This window comes from Geotrypetes seraphini, chromosome 4 (assembly GCF_902459505.1).
Source record: "Geotrypetes seraphini chromosome 4, aGeoSer1.1, whole genome shotgun sequence".
In the NCBI taxonomy this organism is placed as follows: Eukaryota; Metazoa; Chordata; class Amphibia; order Gymnophiona; family Dermophiidae; genus Geotrypetes; species Geotrypetes seraphini.
In genome coordinates, this window is record NC_047087.1 from 118,800,918 (window position 1) to 118,818,396 (window position 17,479).

Consider the following 17,479-nt stretch of genomic DNA (forward strand, 5'->3'; position numbering starts at 1 on the left):
GGGACAACACTGGAGGGTGGCCAGCTGTGCACCCCCTTGGGACGTAAACCCGGGGTGGGGCAGACTGCCCCCCCCACCCTGGTATGCCACTATCTGTACCTCACTCCCTCCCTATGACCAAAAATTCTCCTTTCTTCTATTCCCCGTGTACACAACCATCTCTTTCCCTCCCTTCCTCTCTCCAAAGTCCATGCCTTCTGTGTCCAAACACTCATTCCCTCCCTTCCTCTCTCCCAAGTCCATTTCTTCTGTGTCCAAAAACGCATTCCCTCCCCCACCTCAGCATCTCTTTCCCTCCCTTCCTCTCTCCCAAGTCCATGCCTTCTGTGTCCAAAAACCCATTCCCTCCCCCACCTCAGCATCTCTTTCCCTCCCTTCCTCTCTCCCAAGTCCATTTCTTCTGTGTCCAAAAACGCATTCCCTCCCCCATCTCAGCATCTCTTTCCCTCCCTTCCTCTCTCCCAAGTCCATGCCTTCTGTGTCCAAAAACCCATTCCCTCCCCCACTCAGCATCTCTTTCCCTCCCTTCCTCTCTCCCTCCCTTCCTCTCTCCCAAGTCCATTTCTTCTGTGTCCAAAAACCCATTCCCTCCCCCACTCAGCATCTCTTTCCCTCCCTTCCTCTTTCCCTCCCTTCCTCTCTCCCAAGTTCATGCCTTGTGTCCAAAACGCACTCCCTCCCCCCTTTTGTGTTCCGTGTTTGCCTACCAGCCCATCTTTGCAACTTTCTCAGCAAAACGAAGCTCAAGCCGCGAGGCTTGTCTTCTGCTTCCTGTCTGCCCTGCCGCACACAAATAGCCGAACGGAAGTATTCTCCGACGTCAGCGCTGACGTCGGAGGGCAGGCTTTGCTTAAGCCCTCCCTCCGACGTCAGCGCTGACATTGGGGAACGCTTGCGATCTGCTATATGTTAGCTGCAGGGCAGGCAGGAACAGAAGACGAGCCTCGCGGCTCGAGTTGTATTGAACTCCGCGGGTCCCCCGTCCAGCTCTCTCCTGTCCACGTGGGGCGGATCGCCCCTCTTCCTAGACTGGTGTTACTGCCCTGATGGCGGCCCTGACCGTACGGCACACCAGGCAACATCTCGCGGCACACTAGTGTGCCGCGGAACAGCGGTTGAAAAACACTGGGGTAGTGATGTAGTATCTTCTCCTGTTGAACTTCTAAGTTTTCAGTCTCTTCCTCTACTATCCCCAAATTCACATTAGCACCAGTTCCAAAAATGTTCTTAAAGATAATTAATAAGACATTGGAGCATGTAACCCTCAGAGTCTCAACCACCAAAATGGCTAAAACAGGAACAGAAAGAGAGTATGTCCTAGACTCAAAGGCTCTGTTTGCTGATGAGACTTTTCAGCTGAGGCAGCTGGCCATCTTTCAGTGCCTGTCGGATAGCATGGAAGAAGCCAAAGTAGTGCTGGAAATTATGAATCATAAGTAGAATTCTAGCCAACAGTTCATTCGACGTAAGTAGGTGATGAAGGTAAGCACAGGTATGGTTGCAGCAGCAATAGCAACGGCAGCCCTGGACCAGGGGCCTGAAATCATCTTGATACCTTTCAGACAAGCAGAAAAATTAAAGGTGAATCTGTGTTAAGTGGGCAGAGAATAACAGGCTCATCACATATGCAACAGAGCAAGCAACAGAACTCAAATTGGGCTTTTCCTTGACATGCTCAATCTGCTTTAGCGTTAAAACACACCCTATGAAAGCTTAGCTAAAGTGCACTCTTAAGTGGATCAGATTGGCGTGGCCTCCTTCCCATGTGAAGCCTGTAAAGACAACTACTACCGTATTTTCTCGCATATAACGCGTGCGTTATACGTGGTTCCCCCCCCTGACGTCTGATTCACCCCCCCGCAGGACCGCTCGCACCCCCACCCCGAAGGACCGCTCGCACGCACCCGCACTCCGAAGGACCGCTCACACCCGCACCCCCAGCCTGAAGGACCGCTCGCTCCCTCTTGCCCAGATCGTGTCGGGGAGTCGGCGGGGCAAGAGGGCTTGACGTCAGAGAAAGGGCGGGACTGCCAAGAGGAAGCAGCAGGACACCGGTAGGAGCTTCTACATGATAGGGGGGGTGGGGGTGCGTGTGCGTGCGAGCGGTCCTTCGGGGTGGGGGTGCGAGCGGTCCAGCGGGGGGGGGGGGGTGAATCGGACGTCGGGGGGGGGGGCATCAGGCTTTCAGGGTGGGGCAGGACTTCAAGGGGGAGAGGAGAGTCGGGGCGGGCTAAAGGAGAGTCAGGGTGGCCAGAGGAGAGTCGGGGCGGGCGAAAGGAGAGTCGGGCGGCGACGGGAGAGTCGGGCAGCATGCGCGGTATAAGAGTGTGCGCTGTATATAAAAATTTCTGCACATAAATTTGTGTTTTCCGCGCGCTATACCCGTGTGCGCGTTTTACACGGGTGCGCGTTATCTACGTGAAAATACGGTATATCAATGCTTGTGCCAGTCAACCTAACCAGAGGGTACCTGAGCTGTGACTAAAATACTAATCGACAGTTTCACAGCAAACTGTTCTTTTATGGATCCAACCAGCCCTGAAACACAGGTTTTCAATATAAAATAGGTAAAGGACAAGATTATAGTAAATGGTATATTCCTACTCACTAAAACCCTTAAAAACTACTTGTCCAAATCCATGAAGTAAAACCTATCTCTTGCTTGTTCCACAGATACAGTTATGTATACCAACTCTATACCATGCCTTCTCAGTTTGATTCTGTTCCTTTGGGGCTTCTGACCCAATCAGAATCTGCTCTAAAAGGACTAAGACATCATGAGCCTTTGTTTTCAGCTAGATGCCTGAGAACTGCTGCTGCAAGGGTGATCATAGCTGCCCCAGGAGGTGCTCGTAAAAGAGAAGGCTGCCTTTTCCAATCTCTCTCACAGGCACTGTCTGCAGTATTGTGCCTCTGCAGGCCCAAATAGACTCCAGGTCAGATCATGGTCCATGTGAGAGAGGGGGGAGAGGACTTTTACAAAGTGCCTTTTTGGCAGTCAAATCTGGTATCAATATGCAGCACCCAAAAGTCATGGGCACCAAAACAGTAGTGCCCAAAAGGCACATTCCCCTGGAAAAAGAACAGGATTAAAAGCATTTTAGCTCTTATTAAAGCAATTGTAGAAATCCATCATCATTTTAATATTCTAGATCATCAATCATAGAGAATTAAAAATATATAAAAAGAAACATGCTCAGACTAACAGTTGATCTGGTGTCACAAAAAGCTAAGCTACACATACAAGTTCTGAGACACCAGATCAGATCAACTGTTAGTCTGAACATGTTTTTGCATTGTGACTTCAGCATTTTGATCTTTTATACTGAACTACAAGACTTTCTGATACCTGACATAGGTGGAGACGCCAAAACACGGCCCATGTCGGGGTCCATCACTGAAGTAGGATTACCTGTAACTTGAAGGCCCTTTGGGCCTGATTCTCAAAATGGCGTCCTGATTGTAGGCAGCAGTAGGCATCCTACCGCTGTCTAACACATCAATTGAGATGCACTTAAAAAAATAAATAAATAAAAATAAAATCGATGCAGTGAACGACACCTATAATTTAGGTGTCTGACTCGTGTCTACAGAAGCACCTAGGCACACCTAAAAATGCCTAAAGCCAGCGCAAGTGTGGCTTACATCAGAAGTGGTCTTAGGCATCTGTAGGCATTCTGTAGGTGTGAGTTTGACACCTTAAATGTAATCCTGTAAAAAGCTGGCCTACATTTAAGGTGTCTGCACAAAAAATAGACGCGATTCTGGACATGGCACATACCGGTGATCAAAACGTTGTAGGCGCCCGTTTTGCAGGTGCCTACTGTGGGAGGCGCCATTTACAGAATCAGGCCATTTGTGCTTTTCTTAAATTCCTATAAGAAAGTCATAACCCTTCCAGTAAAGACAGCACTGCTATAATCACACATTTGGGGGAGGAGGGGGATTAGATCCTCCCCTACCAACCAGTTAATTTAACTGGTCCTTAGCTTTTTAGGATGGTTTCTACAATTTCTAGCTTTGTAAAAATAACTTCTTTTTCAGTAACAATTGTGTCATTCAATATATAATATGTAAATTTATAGGAACAGAACTACCTTTTTTTGCTTAAAGATATCTCAAATGCTGTAATTTGCTCCATGTCCTTGTCTGGTTCTTCATTATCATCTGTGTTCTCTCCATTTCTATTTGGCTCTTGTATCTCACTAGGGTCCAAAACTGTAAAAAACAAAAACAAAAAAACAACCTGTTTTATTAATCATTTTCTTTTGTTGACCAGGAGGCAGACAGAATAATGTACTCGATAAATCAAGAGTGTTTGTCTGCTATGATGTCCTGCCAGCTATTTAGGTTAAGAAAAAAACAAATTAATCAATCAAAATGAAATTTTTAAACCACAGCTCCAAGACACAAATTCTCAGTCTTTTACTCTAACCACTAGACTACTCTTCCACTCTGAGATCATAAAAAACCTAAGGTCCATCAAGCTCAGTACTCAAACTCAGACAGTGGCCAATCCATATCACAAGTACCTGGCAAGATCCTAAAGAGTCAATCCATTGCTTGTTGCACTCCCAGAAATAACTGGTAGCTTTTACATTTCTACCTAGATAATAGTGCTCCAGGAAGTTGGCCTAACTCCTTTTAACCCTGGTATACTAGATGTCTTGACTACAATCTTCTGGCAAGAAATACCACAACTTGATTGGAGCAAGCAGTTTTCACTCATTGCATAATTTGTTTTAAATTTGTTGGTTTCACAAGTGCCCCCTATTCTTCGCACTACTTAAAAGAGCAGAGCATTCTATTCACCTTTTTTACTCCATTCATATATTTGGGACCTTCTCCTTCTCTTTGTCACCAAGGTCTTGCATACTACTTGAATTCTACTGCTGTTTTAGTTTACACTACTTCAGCTGGAAGTCTGTTTCTGGCATCCACTGTACTCTCAGCGAAAAAGTTTCTGATGCTACTCTTGAATTTCTCCACCTTCCATCAGTCTCATATAATGACCCTTTGTCCTTGAGGGTAATATGGCTAAGTCAGAAAACATCACAGAGGACTTGAGGCAGGCAAATGTGTCTCCTCCTCAGAAATATAGAAGTAAGAAGGCTGGGACTGATTGGTTAGTCTAAACTCAGCGGTACATAAATTAATGGGACGCACTGTTTAAATGAAGGATGGTGTAATTTTTGGAATCCAGTGGATTACAGAATCATAGTTAGGTCTTCTTAGAAGAATCTGATAAATTTCTAAGACTGGATGACTGACTGCTTACTTTGGGAGTAGGGGTAGAAGATCTCTAGATACAGAAAAAGTACCTGCATATACCCCCAAATTCTATAAATGGTGCTCAAAATTTGTGCACCCAAATTTATGCATACAATTTAATTAACAAGCCAATTGGGTGCATTCAATTAATTATTGGTGTCAACTGGCAAACAATTTTGCTTAATGGGGCCATCTTCTTAAGAGTTATTCTAAAAGATGCACACACACATTTTTTGTGTGTGTAACTGAAAAGGGGGCATGGCTATGGAAGGGGCATAGGTGGGTCAGGGACATTCACTAAAGAAGCGTGCAGAATTATAGATTTTGGGAGATCCGCACCTAATTTAGGCACAAGAATCTACACGTTTCAGTTGGTGCAAATCCTCGCCTTTAAAAGTTGGGCACGGATTCCGTCGCTACATGATATTCTGTAAATGGTACCAAACTTGGAATGCCGTTTATGAAATAATGCTCAACACACTTTTTCCAGCACCCAAATTTGGGCACCATTTATTTAATCAATCCATAAATTGTACAGTGCTGCACACATCTAGTAATACGATAAAAATAAAAAGTTGTAGTAGTAGTAGTAAAATATGCCCCTTCTCTTAGTACAGTAGTTCCCAAATTGGTCTTGGAGGCACCCCAGCCATCAGATTTTCAGAATACCCATAATGAATATTCATGAGATTTGCATGCATTGGAAGGATTTCTATTTCCAGGGCCTCCTGTCTATTCTTTCTTTCTTTTTTCTCCACCTTTCATTTCTTGCACTATATCCATTTTTCACAATCAACTTTTCTTCCTCCTTTTCAAATCTGACTAGTTTCCATCCCTTATCCTCCCTTCCCCTCCATTCATAGGCACCATCATCCCATCCCCTCTGTGGTCACATCTCTTCCGTTCTCTTTCCTCCCACTCCCTCTCACCACTACTCCACTTTCCACCCCACCCCCACCCTTCCTGTCACCATCGCTTCTGTTTTTTCCATCTGCTATTTCCAGCATCCTTCTTTTCAAATCTGTCTAGTTTCCATCTCTTATCTTCCCAGGCACCATAATCTCCTCCCTCCCTTCCATTCATGGGCACCATTATTCCCTCCCCTACATGAGCACCTCTCTCCCTGCCCTCCATGATAATTCTTTCTTCCATGTCACCAGCTCCCTTGTTTTTTTCTATCCCCTAGTTCCAGTGTCTGGCCTTCTCAAACATCATTCTCCCATCTGTACCTCCCTCTCTCCCGGCAAATCTTCCTGATCTCCTGAACCCTCCCACCCCCCCACCCCCACCTCCAAGAATCACATTCTCTCTTCTCCCACTCTTTCTTTTGGCAAATCTGCATTCCTGAACTAAACTCTTCCCTTCCATGGCAAATCTTCCTATGCTCCTAATAACCCTGCCATGCTGCTGTAGTCAGCATTCAACATTTTCTCACTATTCAGGGAGAGCCTTTCAGCAATGAAAAAAGAAGCATGCCTGCTTTGCTAAAGATATGGTCAAAGGACTGAGATGGTCAGAAAAGGAGTGTAAGAACGCAGTTCACCTCTTCTGAGGCACAATACTGCTACCCAGAGATTCTCCTGCCTTGCTCCGGATTCTTTCTGGGTAATGGGTGGGTGCATGGCTCCAACTTTCCCGCAATGCTTAGCAGTGCCTCAAAGTGATAGTTGCCTCTACACACAGCAGCAGAACCGATCTGAGTCAAAGCAGCTAGTTTCTTCAGGCCAAGTGAGCCTAGGAACTAGAGCAATGTTGCATCGTTGTATGAGGGAGAAAGACGTGCATTAAGATTTGTAACGCACATTAAACATTTAATGCAATAATCACATTATTAATGTGTTAAATGTGCAGTCCTAGTTCTATTATTTATGTATGGCTCTTTTGGCTGAAGAAATTTACCAGTATCCTTTATAATAAAACCCTAAGGACGCATGCGCACTTAGGGTTTCGTGATCCCTACCGCCGTGTTTTCTGATCCGTGGCCGAATTCTATTTTAGAACACGGCAGCAGGGAACACTCTGGTCATTCCCACCCTGACTCACTGTAAGGCCCACTGTTCGTTGTTGTTGTCGCCCCCCTCCCGCACGCACCCCTACCCGCCGTATCCGAACCTCCGTTGACCCTCCCATCCGACCTTCCCACCGCGAGATGACTCACAAACCTCCTGGCTCCAGCGGCGTCCGCAACATTCTAAATACGCTGCTTCGGGGCCTTCTACTGCCCTGATTTGCTCTGCTGCATCTCCAATGACGTCATCAGGGACACAGCAGAGGAAATCAGGGCAGTAGAAGGCCCCGAAGCAGCATATTTAGAATGCTGCGGACGCCGCTGGAGCCAGGAGGTTTGTTGGTCGTCTTGCGGTGGGAGGGTCGGATGGGAGGGTCAGTAGGGTTGGCTGCACGGCGGCGGTAGTGGCGGGGGGGGACTGCACAGGGAGATGGGAGGGAGGGAGGCAGGCAGGCAGGCAGGTTTTGGAGGTGGGGGTGGGACAAAGTCTGAAAGGCAGTGAGGGGGACATAGGAAGGAGGCACTGGGGGCACTAAGGACATGGGAAGGAGGCACTGGGGGCACTAAGGACCACAGGATGGAGGGACTGGGGGCACTAAGGACATAGGAATGGGCACTAAGGACATAGGAGGCAATGAGGGCACTAAGTACATTGGAAGGGACAATAAGGACATAGGAAAGAGGCACTGAGGGCACTAAGTACATAGGATGGGACACTAAGGACATAGGATGGGACACTAAGGACATAGGAAGGAAGCACTGGTGGCACTAAGGACATAGGAAGGTGGCACTGGGGGCACTAAGGACATAGGATGGGACACTAGGGACATAGGAAGGTGGCACTGGGGGCACTAATGATATAGGAAGGAGGCAATGAGGGCACTAAGGACATAGGATGGGACACTAAGGACATAGGAAGGTGGCACTGGGGGCACTAAGGACATAGGAAGGAGGCACTGAGGGCACTAAGGACATAGGAAGGGGGCCACAGAGAGACAGGCAGGCATGGCGCAACAGAGAAATACAGGCAGGCAGGGGGACAGAAAGAAAGACAGACAGACAGGGGGCCAGGGAGAGACACAGACAGAAAGAATGACAGACAGCGACCAAGGAGAGAGAGACAAAGAAAAAGAAAAAAAAAAAAAAGATAGACAGACATCTACTCTAGCACCCGTTAATGTAACGGGCTTAAACACTAGTACTGTATATAAAGCTAGATTTGGATGATAAATATCTGAAATTCTACACAAAAATTACCTGCTGTCTCTGGGTCCAGTTGATAGTTATAGCTGAAGGACAGGGCACAGCCCCGTTCTGTTACTTGGTAAGGGAAGCAGCTCTCAAATAAATCCACACCTCTCTCCACGCACTCCAGCACCTCATCAGGTTTACCAAGGCCATGTATAAGCCTATAGAAAAGAAAAAAAAAACCTACAATGGGAGGGGAGGCTTGAAAGTGAGAAACAATGTATAGAGAACTGTCCTTTCCAAATAGGCTTCTGAATATATTTATACCATGGTTAAGGAAAATTTTAGCATTGTGACTGATCACAGCAGTATATGTAAATGTGGCAAACACCCTCACTGTACAATTTATACAGGAGGCAATAGATAACAGTAGGACAGCTTCAGCATTTTCTCAATGACATTAAAGTGTGTGACCAAATTTGCTTATTTTCTGGTTTCACATTTTATTACTTCTTTTCTTACTTTTGCACATATGTTCCTAGGCATGAACACTAATACCAGCCTCAAAACTGGCGTGTGTGCACCTAAGGGCCGGTGACATGTGTAGGAGAATGTGGCAAGTGGTTAGAGCTACAGCCTCAGCACTCTGAGGTTGTAGGTTCAAACCTTGCACTGCTCCCTGTGACCCTGGACAAGTCACTTAATCCTCCACTTACCCAAGTACATTAGATAGATTGTGAGCCCATCAGGAGAGATAGGGAAAAATGTTTTAAGTACCTTTACGTAAACCACTTTGAGTGTGGTTGTATAACTACAAAAAGGTGTATGCAAGTCCCAATTCCTTTCCTTTTAAGCTATGTATATACATGTGGGCCCCTCCCTCACATTCTGAAATGTGCATTGTACTTCATCTACTAAATAAACTCAATAAAAAAATTTTCAACTTAAAAAAAAAAAATATGAGCAATATAAAGATGCTTGAATATTTACAGAACAGTACTTGGATGCATATCTAGCATGATTGTTATACATGATTAGACAGGCGTTATCTGCTTAGGCTCAGGGTTTCCATGTTATCTCTAATGAACATGCGTGAAAATGGAGAGTATGTATGGCAAACGTCTCAAACCAAAGATAGTTGATCCCAAAAACTCAACAGAGAGAAGAATCCAAACCAAAGCAAAAAAAAAAACCTGGAATAACGATGCTCCTGAAATGGACTTTAATATAGAGTCAAAGTTCCAATTAGACAATAAATTGCTCCACATAAAAAATAGTAAATAATCCACATACAAATCATAAGGACCTAGTCCGCTAGTAGCGCAGGACCCAACACAGTCCGCGTTTCGACAATATGTCTTCTTCAGGGGTCCCTAAGAGTCCTATGTTGATAAATGTGTGGAAAAACTGGTGTGTGGAGAAACGAACGCTGCTTGAAACCAAAGCAAATCGGTTTTTTTTTCAGCTGCCCAGCACCCAGGAGAGGAGCGTGGGAGCCCTTGCTCCGCCCCTCCCCCGGACCGAAACCAGTCTTCGGGAGCCTTGAAAAAGGACACCCCAACGAAGTGCAGCCTTTTTCAGCTGCCCAGCACCCAAGAGAGGAGCGTGGGAGCCCTTGCTCCGCCCCTCCCCCGGACCGAAACCAGTCTTCGGGAGCCTTGAAAAAGGACTCCCCAACGAAGTGCAGCCTTTTTCAGCTGCCCAGCACCCAGGAGAGGAGCGTGGAAGCCCTTGCTCTGCCCCTCCCCCGGACCGAAACCAGTCTTCGGGAGCCTTGAAAAAGGACTCCCCAACGAAGTGCAGCCTTTTTCAGCTGCCCAGCACCCAGGAGAGGAGCGTGGGAGCCCTTGCTCCGCCCTTCCCCCGGACCGAAACCAGTCCTCGGGAGCCTTGAAAAAGGACTCCCCAACGAAGTGCAGCCTTTTTCAGCTGCCCAGCACCCAGGAGAGGAGCGTGGGAGCCCTTGCTCCGCCCCTCCCCCGGACCGAAACCAGTCTTCGGGAGCCTTGAAAAAGGACTCCCCAACGAAGTGCAGCCTTTTTCAGCTGCCCAGCACCCAGGAGAGGAGCGTGGAAGCCCTTGCTCCGCCCCTCCCCCGGACCGAAACCAGTCTTCTGGAGCCTTGAAAAAGGACTCCCCAACGAAGTGCAGCCGTTCGGCGTGCTGACGAAGGCGCACGACAAAGGCGCATGCGCCTTAGTGAGCGCCTTCGTGAAGCGCCGATACGGGAAGCGCCCCAACGCAGCACAGGGTGACTAGTGAATCTCCACCACAGTAACCAGCCACCACAGTAACCAGTCTCAGCAGGACTCCCAACAGCCTCAAAAGTCTCCTAGCGATAAGTATAACTAAATAACTATTAACCTCAATAATTTATACTGACTTAACATGACCATACATAACACTGCTTGGCTAGGTTTAACTGCATGACTACACGAACCTCCATGCTACTGCGAACCTGCATGATTTTTGCCTGAATATTGTGAAGTTTAATAATTGCCTAAATACTGTGAAGTCTATAACTGCACTGCCTGACTAGGTGAGAGCGCAAGACTACACGAACATACACGATATTGTGATCCTGCTTGTCACTGCATGAATACCGTGAAGTTGCATGAATATTGTGAAGTTTTATCACTATTATTATTGTAAAGTTTTATAATCAACCTCATATTCATATTTGTACTGCGTCTCTACTATCACCAAGGCCATATCTGTTTCACCCATAGCCAAAATGAGGGCATCAAATACCACACAGATGGTATTATGCATCATCTACCTAACTTACTATAGATGCCAGTGTAACGACGAAAGACCCCCTGAACAAATCCCAATCCACATCTCCTGGCAAAGGCCACTCAAACAGACAAAACCAACTCCCTCTCCTCAAACCCTTTTTAACTGCTCAGAACTCGGTCCTTTTCAAATACCCGTAGTAAACCCTAAATATAAAGCATCCAAACAACACAGAAACAAGACCAAAAACAAAAAAAACTTAAAACAACTGAAACACATTGAAACCCCCACCCCCAAACAATATAGGAACTTCAAAGGATACTATCTCAACGCCCGGTCGGTGAGAAATAAGGCATACATCATACATGACTGGATCGAACACAAAAACCCGGACATCATATTCCTAACCGAAACATGGATGATCTCAGACACAGATGTCATTATGAAGGAAATGTTACCGCAGGGCTATAAAATCGTCCCAATAACTAGAAGCTGGAAAAGAGGAGGGGGCCTAGCGATAATCCTTAAATGCTACTTTGACTTCACCAGAATGGACTCAAAAATCACAGAAGATCTGGAAATCATCACCTGCAAGATCACCAACCCCGAACTGGAAGATTCTCTAATAGCTACACTATTCTACATCCCCCCCAATAAATGGTCAAATGCAAAAGAAGAATTCTTTGAATACCTTTCATCCAATACCATAAAAGGCCCATACAACTTACTTCTGGGAGACATAAATGTTCACCTAGAGAAAAAGGAAAAACCGGAAGTGACAGAAATCGACTTGTTCCTAAATACCCTGGGCTTTGAAATTCCTGACAAAGAGGAAACACATGAAAAGGGACACCAACTGGACATCGTCACTTTTTCCCACAAAGACCCCGACGCAAAAAAATTACAATACCATGCAGGAAAAGGGTTAAGAACATATGGTCAGATCACTATACTTTCAATTTTGAATTATGTTGGCAAAAGAAACACTCAACAGCAAAACATATAAACAAAACCAGTTTGAAAAAAACAGTCACCTGCAGAAACATCACCAATCCAACAGAATTCTGGACCCATTATGAACTACACCCCAAAATAGAGGAAGAGCAAGACTTCCCCACTAGATGGGACAAATTCACAAAAGACACACTAAATCAAATAGCTCCTGTTCAATCATACAAAAAGAACACAAGGGCATCAAAAGAATGGTATGACGCCGAATTATTAGCCCTCAAACAAGATCTCAGAAAACTGGAAAGAGTATGGCAAAAAACAGACAAAGTGGAAGATAAAATTAAATGGAAACAAAAAATGAAAAATTACAAGAATCGGATCAAACAAAAGCGTTATAACTGTTACGCACAGAAAATAGGAAAAACCAATACAAACAGTAGAGAACTATTCAAACTAGTAAGCAAAATAACAGACACCACACATACTACAGAACCATCACGATCAAATCCCAGAGGTCTCCACCCTAGCCAACCACTTTAGGAAAAAAATCACCGACCTCAGAGCTACAATACCCCCTCCTCCACCCAATCTTGAATTCAACCTCAAATCGCAGAGTAGTGAATCCAAAGGCGATATGAGCTGGAACCACTTCGAGCCCCCAGATTGGAATAACTTCCTTGCACTCTTCAACAAATACTCCAAATCAAATTGTCTACTAGATGAATGTCCATCTAAGATCATGCAAGATGCAATACCAGAATTTAAGAGGGACCTATTTAACTGGGCAACTTACTCTCTCAAAAACGGAACCTACCTGGAAAATATGGGACACATCCTAATCACACCCATACCCAAAGACCAGAAGATCTCGCTCACACTGGCGTCCAACTACAGACCCATAGTGAGCACCCCCTTTTTCACCAAAATGCTGGAAGGGCTGGTCAACTTGGAATTAGTAAATCACTTAGATAAGTACTCTCTCCTAAATGACCACCAATCTGGATTCAGAAAAGGATTCAGCACTGAGACAGTCCTAGGCTCTCTCCTTAACCACCTATACGACCTGTTCAATCAAGGTTCCAGCGCCTTGATCCTACAGTTAGACTTCAGCAGTGCCTTCGATCTCGTGGACCACGAAACTATGCTTAGGTGCCTCGACGAAATGGGAATATCAGGAAGAGTGAGGACCTGGTTCCAAGGTTTCCTAACCAAACGATCTTATCAAGTGGTCCATGAAGGAAATTACTCTGAACCCTGGAAAAGCCCCTCGGGAGTCCCACAAGGATCCCCCCTATCTCTCACCTTGTTCAATATATACATCTCTTCTCTAGGCCACCTTTTACAAAAGCTTAACCTAACTTAATATATATACGCAGACGACATCTCCATACTAATACCAATAACAAATGTGACCTCAACCAACTCAAAACATATCTCCTCCATCATGCTCGAAATAGAAAAATGGACTTTAAACTTCAAACTGAAATTAAACTCAGAAAAGACAAAACGAGAAAATCTCCGCAACTACAATATATGTAAACGGCCATGATCACCCAATACTAAAAACCATAAAAATACTGGGAGTCACCCTGGATACCCACCTGACCCTGACCGAGCACATAAATTCGGTGACTAAAAAATGCTTCTTCATCCTTTGGAAACTGAAAACCATAAAAAAATACTTCGACCCGCTATCCTTCAGAATATTGGTACAATCACTGATTTTATCCACCCTGGACTACTGTAACATTGTCTACTTGGGAATACCTAAAAAAAAATGTGGGAAAACTGAGAATAGTTCAAAATACGGCCATCCGTCTAATATCCGGACTAAAGAAGAGCGATCATGTTAGTCCATTCTACAAACTCCTTCATTGGTTACCAATTGAAGCACGGATTCTATTCAAATTCTCCTGCCTCTGCTATAAACTAATCTGGGGACTGGCCCCCAGCTACCTACTACCTCACTTCGAATTCCACTCCTCTATTAGGCCTACCAGAAACCGTAACCTCTTTACCTACCCAAATATCATAGGCTGTAGATATCGCACCTTCTTTGATAGAACATTCAAATTCCAAGCAGGTAGACTGCAAACTTGGACAGGCTACTTCACTAATGCCGCCAGAGAATCATATAGTATCTTTAGGAAAGAACTAAAAACCACCTTGTTTAAGAAATTTATAACCTAACCAGACTTCTCCCCTAAAATCGGAGCCTCCTCCCATCCCAAGGAGTCCGTCTACCCTCTTCTGCCAAAATTTCTATCTTTAATTGTTACCAGTTTTTCCCACTGGTGCCCGTCCTTCGTTCAAATGTACCAAATTACCAACTTACTTCTCATCAACATCTTATGTTATCTTTTTCACCTTCGCAGTCTTGCACCTTTGTAACTCAAAGCGCAATCTCCTTTCTCTTCTCCTACTTATGCTCTGAATATCGTCGACTGTATAATGCTACTCATTGTGAAACCGTGTAATACACAGACCCTGTAACTCTCCTGTTACTATCACTAGATGTTCAATGCTATACTCTGTAATTCGCTGTCTGTACATTTTCTCTTCATTGTAAACCGCCTAGAAGTCGCAAGATTGTGGCGGTATATAAGAATAAAGTTATTATTATTATTATTATGTGTGGAAAAACTGGTGTGTGGAGAAACGAACGCTGCTTGAAACCAAAGCAAATAGTTTCAAGCAGCGTTTGTCTCTCTCGTCACTCTCTATCAGGTGACACTCTAATAAAAAGCCACTTTTTGTTCCAGAAATAGTCACCGTAAAGCTAAATGTAGCCAGGAACATCTGGCTTCGCCCATATCTGACCTTGGTTTATCTTCTGGCAGCTCCCCAGTCACTGCTGCAATGAGTTTCAGCCTGCTGTCCTTGTCCATGACATCTCCTTGAAATCCATCCAACAGAAAGCCCCCCACAGGCCGTGTTGCTGTTTCCCGAGCTGAACGAAGCCGCTCTTCCAACACCTCCCCGCCTTCAATCGCACCGATCATCACACTTTTTTGGGGCACCTCAAAAAGAAATTACTAGGGTAAATACAAAAAATAAAGTGTTGTAAAATTGACCAGTTTGGTGATTCAGTAGCACTAGCATGTACAGGAACTAAGTTTGATTCCAAGCCAAGATTATGCTCCTTAGATTAGCCAAAGATACTATGGTGACAGCATTCAGAACCCCACAACCCATAGAAAGAGGGAAGTACCAGTCATCTCACAATGGCAAGATCTAATAGCTAGGTTTTTATTATTGGCAGTATCCTTGGGACATGATCCCTGATCATGAAATGGCATGTGAATGACCGGTCTAGGCCAGTGGTTCACTACCTAATCCTTGAAACATGCCCAGCTATTCAAGTTTTAGGATATCCACAACGAATATGCAAGAGACAGATCTGCATGTACTGCCTCCACTATACTCAAATCTACTCATTGTGAAGGTCTTGACACCCTGGCTGGCTGGATGTATCCCGAGCACCAGTCTAGGCTAAATTGGGTAGGTAAGAGGGCTGTTCAAAAAGTATCAGACCTTAATTTTTCTTGCATAAACAAATAAAGCTAGGGAGGCATGATTTGGTGCACATATGTAGGCGACCCTAATGCACATGCTTGAATTTTTTCCCACCTACAGAAGCTGTCAGTCGTTGGCAGACCACCAATGAGTGAGGAAGTGTAAGTGAGCACCATCCGATTTTCATTTTTGACAAAATGACAGAAAAAGTTGAACAACACTACTGCATTAAATTTTGTGTAAACCTTGGCAATTCCCAAGTGGAAACGATCCGCAAGATTCAACAGGCCTTCGGGGACGAAGCAATGGGCACCACAAGGATAAAGGAGTGGTACAAACGCTTCAGAGATGGCCGCACATCAGTGGAGAGTGAAGCAAGTTCTGGTAGGCCCTCAACATCCAGAAATGAGATTGTCATTGACCAAGTGAGTATCCTGGTGATGCAGGATCGTCGAATCACGTTCAGAGAACTTGCAGATGAGATGAGCATCAGCACTGGATCCATTCATTCCATTTTGACTGAGGATTTGGGCTTCAGGAGAATTTCAGAAAAGTTTGTGCCAAAGCTGCTAACAATCGAGCAGAAGCAACTACGTTTGGAGATTGCACAGGATATGCTGGAGACTGTTAACAGTGATTCCAACTTCCTCAGCACAGTGATCACTGGCAATGAGTCCTGTGTTCATGGGTACGACCCAGAAACCAAGTTGATGCCATCACAATGGAAGCATGCAACATCCCCAAGGCCAAAAAGAGCAAGGCAGGTCCACAGCAATGTCAAAGTCATGCTGACCGTCTTCTTTGACTCCAGTGGTGTGGTTCATCACGAGTACGCACCACACAGTACAATCATCACCAAGGGGTACTACCAAGAGGTTCTGCGCCACCTTTGTAACACTGTGAGACACAAACGGCTGGACCTGTGGGCAGCAGGCAACTGGTAGCTCCATCATGATTTCGCACCTGCCCATTCTTCACATTGATACGGAGTTTCCTGGCCAAACACAACACACCTGTGATTCCTCAGGCTCCCTACTCACCCGACATGGCTCCGTGTGACTTCTGGCTTTTCCCCAAGCTGAAAATGCCCCTGAAAGGGACCAGATTTCAGTCAAAGAAAGACATCATGCAGAACGCGACGGACTAGTTGCGAGCAATCTCAAAAGAGGCGTTCCAGTGCTGCTTCCGACAGTGGCAGAACCACTGGAAGAAGTGTGTGGCAGCTCAAGGGGACTAATTTGAAGGACATTAGTATAAAATTATATCTTAATACGAGTTATATCTTAATACGAGTATTTTTTATGAATAAAGGTCTGATACTTTTTGAACAGCCCTCTATATTAAAAAAGAAGAAAAGGTCCATAGGTTGTTACAAACAAAAATTCACAATGCCATTCCAAACCCAAAAGAACAGGATGAAATTGCTAGTGTCCCCCCAAACCCCAAAAATAAAGTAGGCCATATATTTCTAGAGAAGAACACAAAGTCCCTGGAAGTGCCAAAAGCTCAAGATAAATGGTTCTTAACTCAGTTCTCGGTAGTACCCTTTTACAGACAGTTTACAGGCTATCTGAAATCATTGTACAAAAGATATTTTAATTTACTGGAGACCAAACAATTGTTAATATATTCAGGCATATTTAATGTGGACATTCTAAAATCTTCATCACTTAGGAAATTTCTCTTGACTGGGCTGAAAATTCTGGATTCCCCTTTATACACACCAGAACTTCCAGCAAATAAAAATCTGATTTTAATAATAATAATAACTTTATTTATATATACCGCAATACCACAAACAGTTCAGAG

General features: G+C 44.9%; 1 protein-coding gene across 3 annotated transcripts in view; it reads right to left on the reverse strand.

The window, feature by feature from the left end:
• Window positions 1–1,050: 1,050 nt before the first annotated feature.
• The window catches only part of QTRT2 (queuine tRNA-ribosyltransferase accessory subunit 2), an 86,354-nt gene continuing 69,925 nt past the window's right edge, over window positions 1,051–17,479 (reverse strand). For all 3 annotated transcript variants that reach the window (XM_033940137.1, XM_033940139.1, XM_033940138.1), the window contains 4 exons: window positions 14,975–15,174; window positions 8,537–8,688; window positions 4,098–4,218; window positions 1,051–1,555 (listed from right to left, as the gene is read on the reverse strand). In XM_033940137.1, the coding sequence (XP_033796028.1) occupies window positions 1,324–1,555; window positions 4,098–4,218; window positions 8,537–8,688; window positions 14,975–15,174 (705 nt within the window). In that variant the 3' untranslated portion in view covers window positions 1,051–1,323. The remainder of the gene's footprint in view (window positions 1,556–4,097; window positions 4,219–8,536; window positions 8,689–14,974; window positions 15,175–17,479) is intronic.